The sequence below is a fragment of the Myotis yumanensis genome, unplaced genomic scaffold (genome assembly GCF_028538775.1).
Source record: "Myotis yumanensis isolate MYYU_CA2020_CCGP unplaced genomic scaffold, mMyoYum1.0.hap1 SCAF_1, whole genome shotgun sequence".
Classification (NCBI taxonomy): Eukaryota; Metazoa; Chordata; class Mammalia; order Chiroptera; family Vespertilionidae; genus Myotis; species Myotis yumanensis.
The window spans coordinates 132681986-132698261 of record NW_027223752.1 but is presented as its reverse complement, the minus strand read 5'-3'; the positions used below and the strand labels follow the sequence as shown (position 1 = coordinate 132698261).

Genomic DNA, 16276 nt, shown 5'->3' with positions numbered 1-16276 from the left:
CAATTACTGTACACATCTTTTTCTTCTTGATTTTTTTCTGTTTTTCTCCAAAACGTGTACAGTAACTGAAAAATGTATTCACTTCTTGGCCATCGCCAAGGGCATTTGCAGGTTTCCTGCCCTCCTGACAACATTTGAGTGTGTTTAGGAAATGCTGTTTGGAGCCCGAGGCTGGGCCACATGAGTGCGCTGGGAGAGGGGATAGAGGGCCTACAGGGCAGGGAGACCAGCATTCTGACCCACTGCCTTCCCTGCCAGGTGGGCACATGGAGGGAACGCTGCCGTGATTGGTCCCTCGTAACCAGGTGACCACAGAATGTGTTCTGGTTGGCTGGGGCCCGCCAGGAGCTCTGCCTTCAGTTGAGAAGCAGTTGTGGCAGGCGGTGGAGCTTTGGCTGTGCTCTCTTCTTGCAGTGGTTGTGATTCTCAGCAGTTGCCTGATCAGCACACCTTTTAAATACTTGAGACTGCTGGCTGTCCTCACAGACTAGTCAACTCTGTGGAGGCGGCAGCAGCTGACAGCTGGGCGGGGGCGGCGGGGGCCCCTGGGTTTGCCCTTTTGGGGGTTGGGCGGGGCGGGGGGTGGTTAGGGGGACTGTTGAGTGAAGGCAGTGACAGCAGCAGGAGTAGAGGTTCCTCATGGGGAACAAATTCAGCTGCTGCCTGAAGCCCAATGCCAGCCCCAAGGTGGGCCAGAGCTTGGAGTGGGTGAATCCGCACCCTGAGTCTGATGCCTGTGAGGTGACTCAAGCTGCCTGGGCACATGAGGACTTGGGTCTCCTGTTCTGCAAATGCCACCCTGTGCTGCGCCTCAGTAACCGGCAAACGCCCAAAGGTAAGGAGTGACAGGGGTTCGCTGATCTCAGTCACACCTCTGGGCTCTGCTGACCCCAGGACCCCCTAGATGGGCACCACCTCAGACTCCTCCTTGCCTTCTTTCTGGCATCCCGAACCTTTATTTCCCCACCCCCGTCATGTCTGGCCAGTTTCTTTCCCTGTTCAGTACCCAACTACCCAGTTCTTTCTTCCATCCCCATTCAGCCTGAGACACTCCAGTTGGCCCATCCTGTTCCTGGCTTTCTGTAGTGTCTCCTGGGACTCCAGGAAGAATTGTGGGTATATTTTCTCCTTTTTCTCAGTGAAAACTTTAACATCCCAACTTCCAAGGTTCCATCTCATCTCCCTGTCCTTACCTAGCCTTTTGGTTCTTAGTGAAGGAATCAGGTAGGGCCCAGTGATACCCTTGTTTCCACCTGTTAAGACAGTTGATACTCTGAACAGTTCTGCTGCAAAGATTTTAGGGGTTGTTAGGTAAACTCAAAATCGATAACCGACAGAGAACCTATATAGTGTTATTACATTGGCTGTTTTCAGTTGCCTGGATAGAAGCTATTTATTCCTTCCAACTTATAATTTGAACACAGAAGGAAATGGTGGGAGAGGGAACTCAAAATTTCTCGAATCATGTGAAATGTTACTGCCAGTCCTACAGAGAATAGTTGCCTGTTTGTTTTTTTACTTATAGCAGAACCCAGGGAGTTCTGATTACTTTGATATGTCCACGTTGACACAAAATTTCCTCAGTCTTCCTTCAGTGACCTAACAGACTTCCCTGTCACATTGTTTGTCCCAAAGGAGCGGGTATGGTTCACAATAGTGTTGGTCAAAAGTTTCTAAAGAGAACACACATATGTAGACTTTAGTTTGTAACATAAAGTCTTGGCAGTTAAGATGTAAAATTGTGTGCAAGAATGTTTGTCCTCATCGTCTCCCGTACTGCCAGCAGGTTCCTGTTTAACTGTAAGAATGTTGAGGTCAAAGTTCTGAAGACCAGATGCCTGAAGAGGGGTTTGGGGAGTGGAGAAGTGGGAGGAGAGAGGGAGAAGTGTGGAAATATGGTACTTGGTTTAAAATAATTCTGGGTAACAAATATAGCTAATGAAGACTGTGATTTGTGAAGTAGGAAACATACATTTACAAAGATGTTAAAGCCTCTTTGGCCCTTTTTTTTTCATTTAAATGGTAGAGATTATTTCATAGAGAAAACACATCATAGCTCTTATTCTATTTAAACTCTAGTTTAGCTTTTAATTTCTTTAAAAGTTAGAAAAATTAAGCCTAGGGTTTCACCTGGATGGTGGCTATGTCTTTATAACTGAAAAGTACTCCCTGTTCAGTATATTAAAATAGTATGAAAAAACAAGCAACTTATGTGACTTAATGAATTGTACCTTTAAACACAAAACAAGTGAGAACCTGTGAAATTTTCTGTTCACTCTGTTTGGTGCTATAAGGTAAGCCTCTGTCTGAGTGGTTTTATAAACCAGTTAGTAGATGGGTAGTGTTGGATGAGAGACCAAAATAGGACCTTTATATATTTAAGATTTACAGCTCACTCCCATGTATAGCCCATTTGGTCCTTCTAACTGCAAACAAGTCCCGTGTATATTCTTCTATTGCTGATGAAGAAACTGAGACTTAGAGATGTGAACGGATGTGTAACCAGCTGCTGAACAGGACAGGCTGACATGCTGGTGATTGATGTGCCAAATTCAATTTGTTGATGCACACAGCGCTCCTTAGAATGCAGCCTATATGTTATAAACTCTCCACAAAGTGAGCCTATTTAACTTGCTCCAGTCTTGATTATTTCCATTTGATATTATTGTATACAACTCAGAAACAACAATTACCACTCCATCTATGTCTAAAACATCAACAACAACAAACTGATGAACAAAATAGATCCAGAGACATAGAAATATGAAATAGCTGATGAATCTCAGAGGGAAGGCTGGAGTGGGTGGGTGGGTAGGACTAGATCAAGCAAAGAATGCAAGTGAAAACTTTCACATATATGCATAACCCATGGACACAGACAATAGGGGGGTGACGGCCTGGGCGTGGGCTAGAAGGGGACAATTGTGGAAAATAGGGGACATCTGTAATACTTTGAACAATAAAGATTGAAAAAAATCACTTTGATGAAAGTGTAAAAAGTCACTGTCGTGAAAGTTTCCCCGTAGATTAAAACATTGAGCTTTTATACTACCCTTTTAAACGTGCCACGATGAATAGCCCCAAGTAAGCCACAGCTAACTAAATAAGTTCATTTTGTGAATGGAGTTAGAATTAGCCAAATGGTAAAGAACATTTGCCAAATATAGCTCATGACTTGGGCATATTTGATGTAATAGCAGGTACCTGACAGTAATTGGCCACAGTTTAATTTGTTTCTTAACACGGTTTCTGAAATGGGCTGGTAATATCAGCGTGAAAGAGACTGACTATATTTCTAATTGATAAGTAGAAGTGGGGAAACACATAAATAATCCATAGATTATTTAGGTGCAAGTTAGAAAAAAAAGTCTAAGACATAGCCGGGTTTTACTGCACATGTATAGCAAGATTCTGCAATTTTGAATTTTCTGAGTAGAATTTTTATATTGTTGCCTTTACTAAAATCGGCTGATTACCATTACTTAAAACGTATTCCCATGCCCTAACCGGTTTCCCTCAGTGGATAGAGTGTTGGCTTGTGGATTCAAGGGTCCCAGGTTCAATTCCTGTCAAGGGCATGTACCTTGGTTGCGGGCACATCCCCAGGAGGGGATGTGCAGGAGGCAGCTGGTCTATGTTTCTCTCTCATCAATGTTTCTAACTCTCTTTCCCTCTCCCTTACTCTCTGTAAAAAATCAATAAAATATATTTTTAAAAAAGTCTTCCCAACAGGAAGTGATACAAGTTGATGTGTAGCTATTTTTTAAATTACCAATTTTTCTACTCAGCAAAATTGTATGCCTTTTCTCTTCTTCCTTCAGGTTTAATCCCTTCTGGCCATCCTGGGGCTGGCACAATTTTCCGGAAGAAATGTCAAATGATTGGTAAGTCAAGATAGGATTTAGGTCACAGGTTTTTGTTTGAACAAATAAAAAACATTTCACTTGTTTACATATGAGGATTGAATTTGTGATCTTACATAGTGCTCAAGCACAGGATCCTGTCCCATATTAGAATTTGAAGCTATTCAAACTCTCTCCCCTATGTAATGCTGCCAGAGTACCTCAGAGGAACAGAGCCCTATGGGGTTCCCAGAAGCCAAGCAGGAGCACCTACAACTATGTCAATTTCCTGTGTCCTGTTTGTTTTAGGATAAGAACCAGAACTGTAGGACTTTAATGCTTCTGCTTGCCTGCTTATTTCCTTAATGTTATGTTCAATCGAGTTTACTTGCTTAAAAAGGCACAAGGATCGAGTCTCAGTTGATTGTGACAGCAGAAGTACAGGCAGGGAAGGGTCCATCTTATTTGCATCCATGCAGCTCAATACAAAGTGGGGGTTTTAACATGCGTTTTCATGGCATGTGTGCATGACTGTCTGGAGCTGATCATTTTGCTTAGGATTGCTGCATTTCTCAGTTTCTTCCAGAGCCAGGGGCTGCTCAGCTGTAGAGACAGGGTGAGAGACTAAAGGAAGTGCTATCCCATGCCCCTCTCCTCAGTCCTAAGGAATGTGTGCCTATGATGCCCCTGCCACGTTAAAGGAGGCAGAGTGGGAAGCAGAGTTCAGCCCAAGACCCTCTTTGGAGCTTTTATTTTTCTTCAGATCTTTATTGGAGCAAAATGATTTTGTGTGTTGTACACTTGTTTACTTAGCTTAGCCCCATCATTTTAAAGTTTAAATTGGATAGGTTACTTTGCAGTTGAGTAGAGATGCATTTAATTTCTTAGTAAGATATTCTAGGTGGTTACCTAAGGGTTCGGGATGCTTGCAGGTGCCTGGCCAGAAACTGGTTCTTAGAGCCCTCAACTGTTAGATCCTCGTGGGTCAAGTACAGAGGGTATCCGTGTAGAATTGGAAACTACGACTGAGTAGTGGCTCAGAGGCACAACAGATAAGTTTTTTTATTAGCCAAGTTTCTCCCCTGGCTTTGCCCTTTGCCCTTTCCTTCTGGACATGAGAGACTTTTATTTGTACCTAAAACAGAATATCCATTAGGTCAAAAGTATAAAACTTAGTTTTAAGATACTGCTTATGCGACTCATCTTGCCAGCTGCTTTAAATTTTAAATTTTGTTGGAAGTTATAAAAGAAATGGAATAAAATTTGGTCTTATCTATATATATAAAAAGCCAGCGACTAGAACACCATAATGGGTGGGATCAGGCCAGTCCTTTTGACGCCCACTGTGGCCAGTGAACTGACCAGATTGTGGGGGGGCTGGCTGGCCAACCTCCTGCAGCCCCTACCCCAGGCCCGCATCACCCCTGCTGGGCCCCCACCACTCCCAGTAGCCTGCAGCTCCTATCCCAGGATGGTCCTTCCCCCTGATTGCTCCCCCTCCCCAATAGGGCACTAGGCTGGCCAGCCAATCTCCTGCAGCTCTAATCCCCAGTCAGCCCACTCCTGATCACCCACCACCACCCTGATCGCCCGTGGCCCCTCCCCACAGCCAGCTCTGCCCCTGATCACTGCCCCACACACATCCAGCCCCTCCCCACAGCTGGCCCCACCCTCAATTGGCCTCCCCCACCCCAATTGGGGGCGGGAATTCTGGACATTCACCCATGGCCCCTCCCCGCAGACAGCTTGGCCCTAATCAGGCCCCAGTCAGGGAAGGCTGGCTGGCCAACCTTCTGCCATTTCCTCCTCTCAACTGGCCCGCCCACATCTGTCCTGATTGGGGCCTGGCCAGCCAGACTCCACCCTTGCACGAATTCCTTCACTGGGCCTCTAGTTTTGTATATTAATAATCTTTCAGAAAATCAGTAACTTCTGTTTTTCTGTGGCATTTGTATCAGTATTGATCAGTTCATTCTTTGTATTCTTAGTGGGAGAAAAGAGGAAGAACAACTATTTCTACCATGTAAGTACATACTCAAAAAGTTATGTAAGAAATTAATAATTTGAATTAAAAATTGTCTGCCATAATTGTTAAAAATCTATTATGAGTCCAGTATCATTAGCATGAACCTGTTTTGGAAGATTTTCTTAATCACTTCTGTTACCTTAATTAACAAGTTTACATATGCAGGAAAGTTTTGGTTTAGTAATGGTCATTTTTAAGGGGTTCTGACCTTTAAGTTAAATGTCAGTAACATGGTTGTGATAAAAAGATCTACCTTAATTTTTTGCCTTAACTTTTAATTTTGTTTTTTTAACAAAAGTAACAACCATATAATAGCTACGGCAATTTTTGTGTTATCTATTGACTTGTTGTTTTAGCAGCTGACAGCTTAGCTTCCTCCCTCCAGTGTGGTGTTCTTTCCCTCCTTCTGTTCTCCCAACATGTATCATGGTTGTTAGTAAATCTGAATCAGTGTTTCTGTTATCATGACTATGCAAATGTTTGTTACCGTTGAGCCCTCTAGTTCTCTGGCTGTGCCTTTTCCTTGTATGCCCTTCATTCTTTTGATCAAAAAATGTATACGCACTCTGCATGATTATGTTGGTGTTTATTAACTTACTTGAGGCCCCATGCCTGTGATTCAGGCCCTGGTGGGGGGTGAGGCCTGTGGGGATTGGCCCGCTGTGGGAGCCGCCAAGCGGCACTCCCACTGTGGGAGTGCAGTGACCACCAGGGGGCAGCTCCTGCATTGAGCGCCTGCCCCCCACTAGTCAGTGCACATCATAGCGACTGGTCATTCCACCGTTTGGTCGTTTTCCACATTAGGCTTTTATTATATAGGATAGTTCATTTTCAAAATTTGAAAGAATCTTCAGAAGTGAATAATTTTGTGAATACCTGTTTTCAAACTGATGGCCATTCTGGTCCAGGCACTGCTAACAAAACTAAGCAGTGGAATTGCAAATGTCAAGAATTAATATTTTAGTCGATATTTGTGTGCCCTCAATTTGTCACCTATTGCTGGTTTTCTATCTCCCTCTTAAAAAAAAGTCTAGTCAGAGATTAGAATAAGTTTTCTTTATTCAAAGCATAGTCTGACTTTACCTATTATTTTGAATCAATTAAACCTGAAAAGGAGTGAAAATTGAGTTATCATCTGTTAAAATGTGTATTCATTTTTGGGACCCCCTGGATTACTGAAATTTGAGCACTGCTACTCTTCTTCAGAATAATCCAAACCCCTCTCCCTCGTCAACATGATCTCAGGTAGTCAAAGGCAGCAGGTAGGCTGGTCTCTCTGATTTCAGAAATAACTGCTTTATATCTAACAATCTAGTAACTTGGCAGAGAAAGATAACTGTTGGACAAAAACTCTACATTTATGCTACATTAACATAATACCTAGTAAGTTTTCATTTTTATGTAGTGAAGTTAATTTTTTTAGTGTATTCACTTCTTCTTTTCTATTTTTTTTCCCAAACATGCTGTGACATTTGTCACAGGCCTGTCAAAAATATTTTCCACGTACTGACCACATTTGTTCCATTTGTCATTGGAAGCCATCTCCCTAGCCTTTTGTTATCCTCCTCTACTATGCACTTGTTCTCTGAAGGCCTGCTCTGTGTCTGCTTTGAAGCATATTTCTTTAAAGTCATCTGGGATCTCACATACTGCTCTCTTATGTTGGATCCCCGATTTCTTAGATCAGCGATTTTCAACCTTTTTCATCTCATGGAATGCATAAACTAATGACTAAAATTCTGTGACACTCCAAAAAAATATGTGTCTTACCAATCTAAAAAAAAAATGTATAATTGTGATTCATTCACTTTTGGCATCTATCGTGGTGTTGGTTGTTGTCATTTTGTTATTTGACAATGTAAGGGAAAATGTCAATGCCCCTGCCCAAATAGTCAGGTATTCCATTTTGTAAATATTCTTGCCACACACCAGTGTGCTGGGTGGTACACTGGTTGAAAATCTTTGTCCCGTGTTTATGTTTTCCTCTGTGTTGTTATTCTCCTTTGTTTCACTGAAGCACTTTTTGCTGGGAAAGGATACATGGGCAGAAATTGTTTGAAGATCTAGCCCCTCTGAAATGCCTCCTACTTAACAAAGCAGAGAATTCTAGGTTGAAATTAATTTTTGCAGTTCTAAAGACATTTCTACTGTTTTCTCATTATAGTGTTGCTCTTAAATATATTGGCAATGTATGATACACTGTATATTTGCAATTTCAATAATTTCCTCCACCCTTTCTTCTCTGGAAATGTTTAGAAGCTTATCTATTCCTGGGATTATGAAATTTGATGGTATGTTTTGGTATGCACCTTTTCATTTAATTGTGGCCATCAAGACTCCAGGTCTTATCTACTTTCAGGGGATATTTTTGTTTCTTTTATACATTCTTTACTCCTTCTTTTTCCTAACAGTCCCATTACTCAGACATTGGAACTCTTAGACCAGTATTCCTGGACAAAGCTCTAAATATTTCCCCCCTCTTATTTCCCATTTTGTCTTTTTCTGCTTCCTGGAGGTTTCCTTGACTTTGTTCACCAACCTCCTTTTTTAAAAATTTTTATTGATTTCAGAGAGGAATGGAAAAATAGAAACATCAATGATAAAAGATAATCATTGATTGGCTGCTTTCTGCACGACCCCTACTGGGGATTGAGCCCGCCACCTGGGCATGTGCCCTTAACCAGAATCAAGCCCGGGACCCTTCGGTCTGCAGGCCAATTCTCTATCCACCAAACCAAATTGGCTAGGGCCACCAATACTTTATAATTCTGTTTTGTTTATCTAGTTTTTAATTGATAGTGTTCTCTTATACCCTGTCATTTTTTATAGCATTTCATTCTTTTACCAATGCAATGTTTTGCTTTTCTGAAGTTTATTTATTTATTTGTTTTTTTGTTTACTAGAGAGCTGGTGTACAAAGTCGTGCTCAGGTGGGGTCCCTCGGTATTTGGGACGGATGGGGGGTGCGGCTAGCAGGAGGGAGGGACCTTGGGAAGTTGGCCAGCCAGCCCCCCCTTATTGCCAGCAGCAAGCAAGGCACGGTTAAGGCACGGCCAATTCCATGAGGAATCGGGCTCCCTCCTCCCTCCTGTCTGGGTCCGGGGTGAGGGTGAACCAGATTTGAGGATGTCAGGGCCCCAGCTGCAAGGCCTGGGTCAGTGCGCATCATAGCTACAGGATAGTGGTCCAGTTGTTCCGGTTGTTGGGCTTTTATATAGAAAATTTTAATCTTGACCTGAAGATACTTTTCTATTGCTTTTCAGAGAGAGTAGAAGAATGGGAGGTAGGAAGCGGGAGAGGGGAGAGAGAGAGAGAGAGAGAGAGAGAGAGAGAGAGAGAAACATCTATGTGAGAAATACATCCACTGACTGCCTCTCAAATGCTCCCCAACCAGGGGAAGGGAGTGAATCTAAAACCCAGGTACTTGCCCTTGACTAGGAACCAAACCCTAGACCTTTTGGTGCAAAGGACAATGCTCTAACTACTGAACATCACTGGCCAAAGGAAGACTGGATCAGGGTGGGGGAAGCCTGCAGGGTGGAAGGGCCCCTGGGGCAGGGGCTGTGGGGTTTTCAAACTGGCCCTGCCCCCAAACTGAGTGGAGGTCCCCAATGGGGGCAGGGCTGACCTGGGCGAGGGGTCTGGGGAAGTTTGCAGGCTGACCTTGCCCCCAATTGGGGTGGGGGTCCCTGCTTGGCGGCGGGACTGGTCTGGGTGAGGGGCTGAGGGTAGTTTTCAGGCCAGCCACAATCCCAATTGGGTTGGGGTCCCCACTGGGGGCGGAGCCGGCCTGGGTGAGGGGCCTAGGTGGTTTGCAAGCTGACGTCATCTCCAATCAGGGTGGGGGGGTCCCTGCTGGGGGTGGGGCTGGCCTAGGCAAGGGTCCTGGGGTAGTTTACAGGCCATCCAAGTCCCCTGCTTTGTCAGGACAGTCCTGTGGAAGATGCCCGGTCTAATTAGCATATTACTCTTTTATTAGTATAGACTAGAGGCCCAGTGCACAAAAATTTGTGCACTCGGGGGAGATGGGGGGGGTCCCTTAGCCCGGCCTGTGCCCTCTTGCTGTCTGGGACCCCTCGAGAGATAACGACCTGCTGGCTTAGGCCTGCTCCCGGGTGGCAGAGGGCAGGACCAATCCCTAGGTGCAGGCCCTGGTCTGGCTCAGAGCAGGGCTGATTGGGGAGTTGGAGCGCTGCCCCCTGTCATGCACAGAGCAGGGCGGATCAGGGGGTTGGGGCGCCACACCCTGTCACACTCAGGGCAGTTCCGATGGGGAGGTTATGGCTCTACACTGTCAGACAAAGAGCAGGGCCCGTGGTGGGTGGGGTTTGGGCGCTGCACCCTGTCACACACAGAGCAGGGCCGATCAGGGGGTTAGGGCGCCGCACCCTGTTACACACAGAGCCGCAGGGCAATCAGGCGGTTGGGGAGCTCCCCCCTATCAGGCACAGAGCAGGGCTGATCAGGGGGTTGGGGCACCTTCCCCTGTCACAAACAGAGCAGGGCGATCAGGGGGTTTGGGCGCTGCCCCCTGTCACGCTGATCCCATTGCCTGGAGGCCTCGCGGCGCCACTGATCCCGGTGCTGGGAGACATATTACCCTTTTACTATATAGGATAGAGGCCTGGTGCATGGGTGGGGGCCAGCTGGTTTGCCCTGAACGGTGTCCTGGATCAGCGTGGGGATCCACACTGGGGTTCCTGGCCAGTCTGGGTGAGGGGCTGAGGGCTCTTTTCAGGCTGGCGGGTGACTGAAGCTCCCAACCGCTCCTTTTTTTCTTTTTCTTTTTTTTTTTTTTAATTCTGGGCCAGCTTTAGCTCTGAGGCTTGGCTCCAGCTCTTAGACCTCAGCTGTTGAAAGCAGATATCTGGCTTGTTTGTGTTCTATCATCGAAACACTGTTTCAACTCCAGCTCTGAGATCCCGGCTGGCTGAAAGTAGGTTCCTGGAGTTTGTTTAGCTTCTATATTTGTAACAATGTTTCAAACTGCAAGCTCAGAGGCCGGCAGCAGCAGGAGGGGAACGTTGGAGTCCTCCATCACTGAAGCAAGCAAGCCTAATGTTTGCTTCAAGATGCCTGGCTGCCGGCCACCATCTTGGCTGGCCGTTAATTTGCACATCGCCCTGATTTGCCAATGGGAAGGGTAGCGGAGGTACGGCTAATTACCATGTTTCTCTTTTATTAGATAGGATAGGACAACCCATTTGCTGATACCACAGATTCTAAATTGTTCTATGAAAGTAATAACTAAGAAATATGATGTTCTTAGCATGTAGATTTTAGGAAATGCTTTCAATCTGCTTTTTGTTTATAAGTTCAGATTTTTTAAATTAAATTCATTGGGGTGACATTGGTTAAAATCCTTATTTAGATTTCAAGTGTACATGTCTCTGATACATGATCGCTACATTGCATTGTGTGTCCACCACCTAAAGTCAAATAATCTTCCCTCAGCATATATTTGGTCCCCTTTACCCTTTACTTACCCCCACACCCCTTCCCTCTGGTAAACACCATACTGTTGTCTATGTCTATGAGTTTTAGTTTTATTTTCCACATATGAGTGAGTGCATATGCTCCTTAGCTTTTTCTGTCTGACTTCATTTAGCATATAATACCCATGTTGTGACAAATGGCAGTTCTTCCTCCTTTCTTATGGCTGAGTAGTAGCATCATACACACACACACACACACGCACACACACGCACACCACATCTTCTTTATCCAAACATTTACTGAAGGACACTTTATTTTCATGTTTTGGCCATCAGGAATAATGTTACAATGAACATATACCTTTGCAAATAAATGTTTTTTCAATTTTTCTGGTAGATAACCAAAAGAGGGGTTGTTGGATCATATGGTAATTCTATTCTTGTTTTTGTGAGGTAATTACATACACTTTTCCATAGTGGATGTACAGTTTATGTTCCTACCAGCAGTGAATGAAGGTTCCTTTTTCTCCATAACTTCTACAACACTTGTGATTACCATTCTGCTTTGGTCTGTCTTTCTTGTTGGCTTCCTTCAGATGTGTGGTGGTCCCTGGCTGTCTTTTTATATCTAACAAGAGGCTCAGTACACAAAATTCGTGCACTGGGGGGTGGCGGGGGTTGTCCCTGAGCCTGGCTGCACCCTCTCCAATCTGGGACTTCCCCCTCATCACAATCCAGTACTGCTGGCTCCTAACCAATCGCCTGCCTGCCTGCCTGCCTGATTGCCCCTAACCACTTCTGCCTGCCAGCCTTATCACTCCCTAACCACTCTCCTGCCAGCCTGATTGCCCCCTAACCGCTCCCGTGCCGACCTGATTGATACCTAACTGCTCCCCTTACAGCCCGATCACCCCCAACTGCCCTCCCCTGCTGGCCCAATCGCCCCCAACTGCCCTACAGGCCTGGTCAGCTCCAATTGCCCTCCCCTGCAGGCCTGGTCACCCCTAACACCCTCCCCTGCAGGCTTGGTCACCCCTAACTGCCCTCTCCTGCCTGCCTGTTTGACCCCGAATGCCCACCCTGCCAGCCTGATCGCCTGCAACTGCTGTCCCCTGCCAGCCATCTTGTGACTTCCATCTTGTTACAGCCATCTTGTGACAACGTCGCGTGACACTACCTAGGCTTTTATTATATAGGATATGTTAAGATGAGGCAGTAGGCAGGATTTCAACAGGTACTTGATACTAAGGTTTGAGTTGTCACTTAGACTCTTAGGCATGATAATTTTTCTAGCCTTTGCTATTGAACTTAAATCTGAGGAACCCTGGGTTCTCTGTTCTATTCCATTAGTCTATTTGTCTTTTCTTGTCCCAGTACCAGGCAGTTGTGAGAACCATGTCTTGCTGTTATAGCTTCATTTCTGGTATTGTGATCCCTCCAACTTTGTTCTTCTTTCTCAGCATTGCTGTGGTTATTCAGGGTCTTTTTTTATTCCATATAAATTTTAGAAAAGTTTGTTAAAGATCTTTGAAATGTGCAGTTGGTATTTTAATGGGGATTGCATTGAATCTGTAGATTGCTTTGGGTAGTATGGACATTTTAATGATGTTGATTCTACCAATCCATGTGCATAATATGTTCTTCCATTTGTTTAGATCTTCCTCTATCTCTTTTTTCAATGTCCTGTAGTTTTCTGAGTAGAGGTCTTTTACCTCCTTAGTTAAATTTATTCCTAGTTATCTTAATTTTTTTGGTGCACTGATAAATGGGATTTTTTTTTCATTTCTCTTTCTGTGAGTTCATTAACCTATATAATAAGAGAGAAACATGCAAATTAACCATCTCTCTGCTATGCCCAAGCCACGCCCACAAGCCAATCCGAGTGACTATGCAAATTATCCAACAAGGATGGCGGTTAATTTGCATACGCAGGTGTCAAGTGCCCCAGAAGGCAACGGTGGCCGCAGCCACGGGCTCCTGGGACCTTCACCAGCCCCAGGAGGCACGCCAAGCCACACCATGGGCTCCCAGGACTTTCACCAACTCTGGGACCATCACTTCTGTTATGCTCACCAGCCAATCAGGATGAGTATGCAAATTAACCCAACAAAGATGGCAGGCCTGTGGGCAGCGTGCATGTGCATAGGCACCCAGCGCCTTCGGGCAGGTGTCTCATCCTGGCCGCTCCGTGTCAGTGTGCAATGCGTGGAGGCATGGAGCAGCCGGCCACAGCAGGTCGGGATGCCTGGCTTCCACTCCATCCCAGCCGTTGTGGGTAGGTGAGCAGCACACGCCAGCGTCCCGCCCCGCCCAGACTGCTCTGGGCCTGTGGTCAGTGCGTAAGAAGAGCCTCTGGACAGGGGAGGGCGGCCAGTACTCCCCACATGGTGGCAATGGCAGCTGTGAGCGTGCCATCCGGAGCCTGTGGGTCGAGGTGAAGTGCCAAGAAGTGGCTGCACAAGTCCCACCTCCTGGCCCAGTAGGTGTGTGATCACAAGGACAGCCACCATGGAGGGCCAGATTGATGTCCTCCTGGCCACACCCTGGAGGTTTGCATATCTGCAAAGCCATAGGCCTCCGGTATACATATCCTCTCCTCCCCCCCTTGCATGTGAACATCCCCCAAGGTGTTGTCACCCTTGTGTGCCTGCAACAGTCCTGGAACAAGGCGGACTCAAGTTCTCCCCACCCCTCCACTGCACTTCCATCAACCCTAGCATGCCTAAGACCCCACAGGATGTGCACTCGTCCCCTCCGACACGCTCACGTCCTTTGGAGAGTGGCTGAGTGTTCTGGGTGCTGAGGGTGCGCGCCTGTGAGATGACAGTGAGAGGGTGGAGTGGTGATGCCCTGTTCCCGTGGAGGCCAGTGCAGCTTGAAATCACCTCTGTGGGGCTAATGCAGGTGCCTAGGTGGGAGCAGGTGCAGACAGACACACCTGGTGGGCACGGGCGGCCCTCACTGAGGTGCCTTTGGTCAGCATTCAAGATCAAGAACCCAGAGGAGGCGAAGAGGTCCGTCCTCTCACTGAAACAGTGGGATAGTCGGGGTGATTGCAGAGGAGGAATGTGCATTTTGGGTGCCAGCACCCATGAGCAAAGGCTGGCCTGACTGAGCCTCGCTCGTATGGGTCCTAGCGCACACCTGCCAGGGGGCGGGTGACAGAATGTGCTTTTCTGAGTTAATGAGAGAAAACATTGATTCTCCCGCTCCCCGTGAAGGTGGAAAGTGAAGTGGGGAGACATGTGGAGAGTGAGCGTGGTTCCCTGTCTGGGGGTTCCAAATCCGCTGTTGGTTCCTTTCACCGCTGACTAGAGATAGACAGAGTGTCCTCCCAAAATGTATACACACTTTGAATACCTACTAATTCCAATTGTTTTAAGCATGAGAAGAAAGAAACAACAGTGGAGCTGTCATCTGTTAAAAGTGTAGGAACAAACAGGCAGTCGGACATTCCCCGAGGTCTCCTGGATTGGAGACGGTGTAGGCCATACTGAGGGTCCCCCTTTCCCTCCCACCCCCATGCATGAATTTTTGCACTGGGCTACTAGTCTATACATACAAAGAGCCAGGGTCCATAATACAAAACAGCTGAAGGGACAACCGAACACCACACTTCACATGCAGCAGGCTCGGGTGAGCAGGGACTGGCGAGCGGGTTGAACTGCTGACCTCTCAGAAAACGGGAGAGACAGGGCTGATCAGCTGCTGTAGGTTCTGGTGAGGCCCAGAGAGAGAAGCAGGGTCTGATCCGCAGCCTCCGTGGCAGCTGCTGATCAGCCCTTGCCTCTCTCTCTCTCTGGGCCTCACCAGCAGCCGCAGCTCGCTCTCTCTGAGAGGTCAGCAGTTCAGCCTGCTTGCCAGAAGCCTGGGGTGGCTGCTGTTCAGCCACGCCTCTCTGGTCAGGCCCAGAGATAGGCCCAGAGATGCTGACTGGCATAGAAACTGACCAATCATACAAATCTGGGTGAACTGAGAAGAGCCAATGGCTGCCTAGGAGGCAGAGCTTTTGATGCTGACTGGCATAGAAATTGGCCAATCAAAACCTAATCTGGGTGAACTGTGAAGGCAGAACTTAAGGTGGGGGCTGAGGAGAGGTTTTAAGGGCAAAGGTTGTTTGGTGTAAGGTGTAAAGTGTAAAAAAGCGGTTCAATTTTTTAATGATAAGTTTGGCTGTACAGTGCATAGGGCTGGCTCTCAATCAAGATACAGTGATTATGTATTTTTGTCTGCCAAGTGCATCTCCTCCTGCTGAAAAAGGCTTCCCTCCCCCCTTTAAGCAATCCTATCCTATATAATTTATTTATACTAATAAAAGGGTAATATGTTAATTAGACTGAGTTGACCCACCATCTTCTGGATGTCCAAATTCCTTCTGGACAAAGCCATGGTGGTAGGGGCCAAGGCAGATGCAGTTAGGGGTAATCAGGCTGGTAGGGGAGTGCAGTTGGGGGTGAGATTACGCTGGCAGGGGAGAGCAGTTGGACGAAACCAGGCCAGCAGGGGAGGGCCATTGAGGGCAAGATCAGCCCATCAGGGGAGGGCAGTTGGGGGCAATTGGGCCAGCAGGCAGAAGCAGTTAGGGGCAATCAGGCAGGCAAGCAGGCGAGTGGTTAGGAGCCAGCAGTCCCAGATTGTGAAAGGGATGTCCAACTGCCGGTGTATGGATTGGGCTTAAACGAGCAGTCGGATAACCCCTAGGGTTTCCAGATTGGAGAGGGTGCAGGCTGGGCTGAGGGACACCACCCCCAGTGCACAAATTTCATGCACCGTGCCTCTAGTGCTGCTATAAAAAAGAAGGAACTTTTACCATTTGCAACAGCACAGATGGAACTGGAGAGCATTATGCTAAGCGAAATAAGCCAGTCAGAGAAAGATAAATATCACATGATCTCACTCATATGTATGATATAATGATGAACATAATTTGATAAACAAGAATAGATCCAGAGACAAATGGCAGCGGGGGCGGA

At 46.5% G+C, this 16276-nt stretch overlaps 1 protein-coding gene across 1 annotated transcript in view; it reads left to right on the top strand.

Moving 5' to 3' along the window:
- The first annotated feature begins 639 nt into the window (after positions 1-639).
- Positions 640-16276, top strand: part of LOC139015106 (cyclin-Y-like protein 1) — a 37425-nt gene continuing 21788 nt past the window's right edge. The window contains exons 1-2 of the mRNA XM_070422434.1: positions 640-835; positions 13583-13782. Of these exons, the coding sequence (XP_070278535.1) occupies positions 640-835; positions 13583-13782 (396 nt within the window). The remainder of the gene's footprint in view (positions 836-13582; positions 13783-16276) is intronic.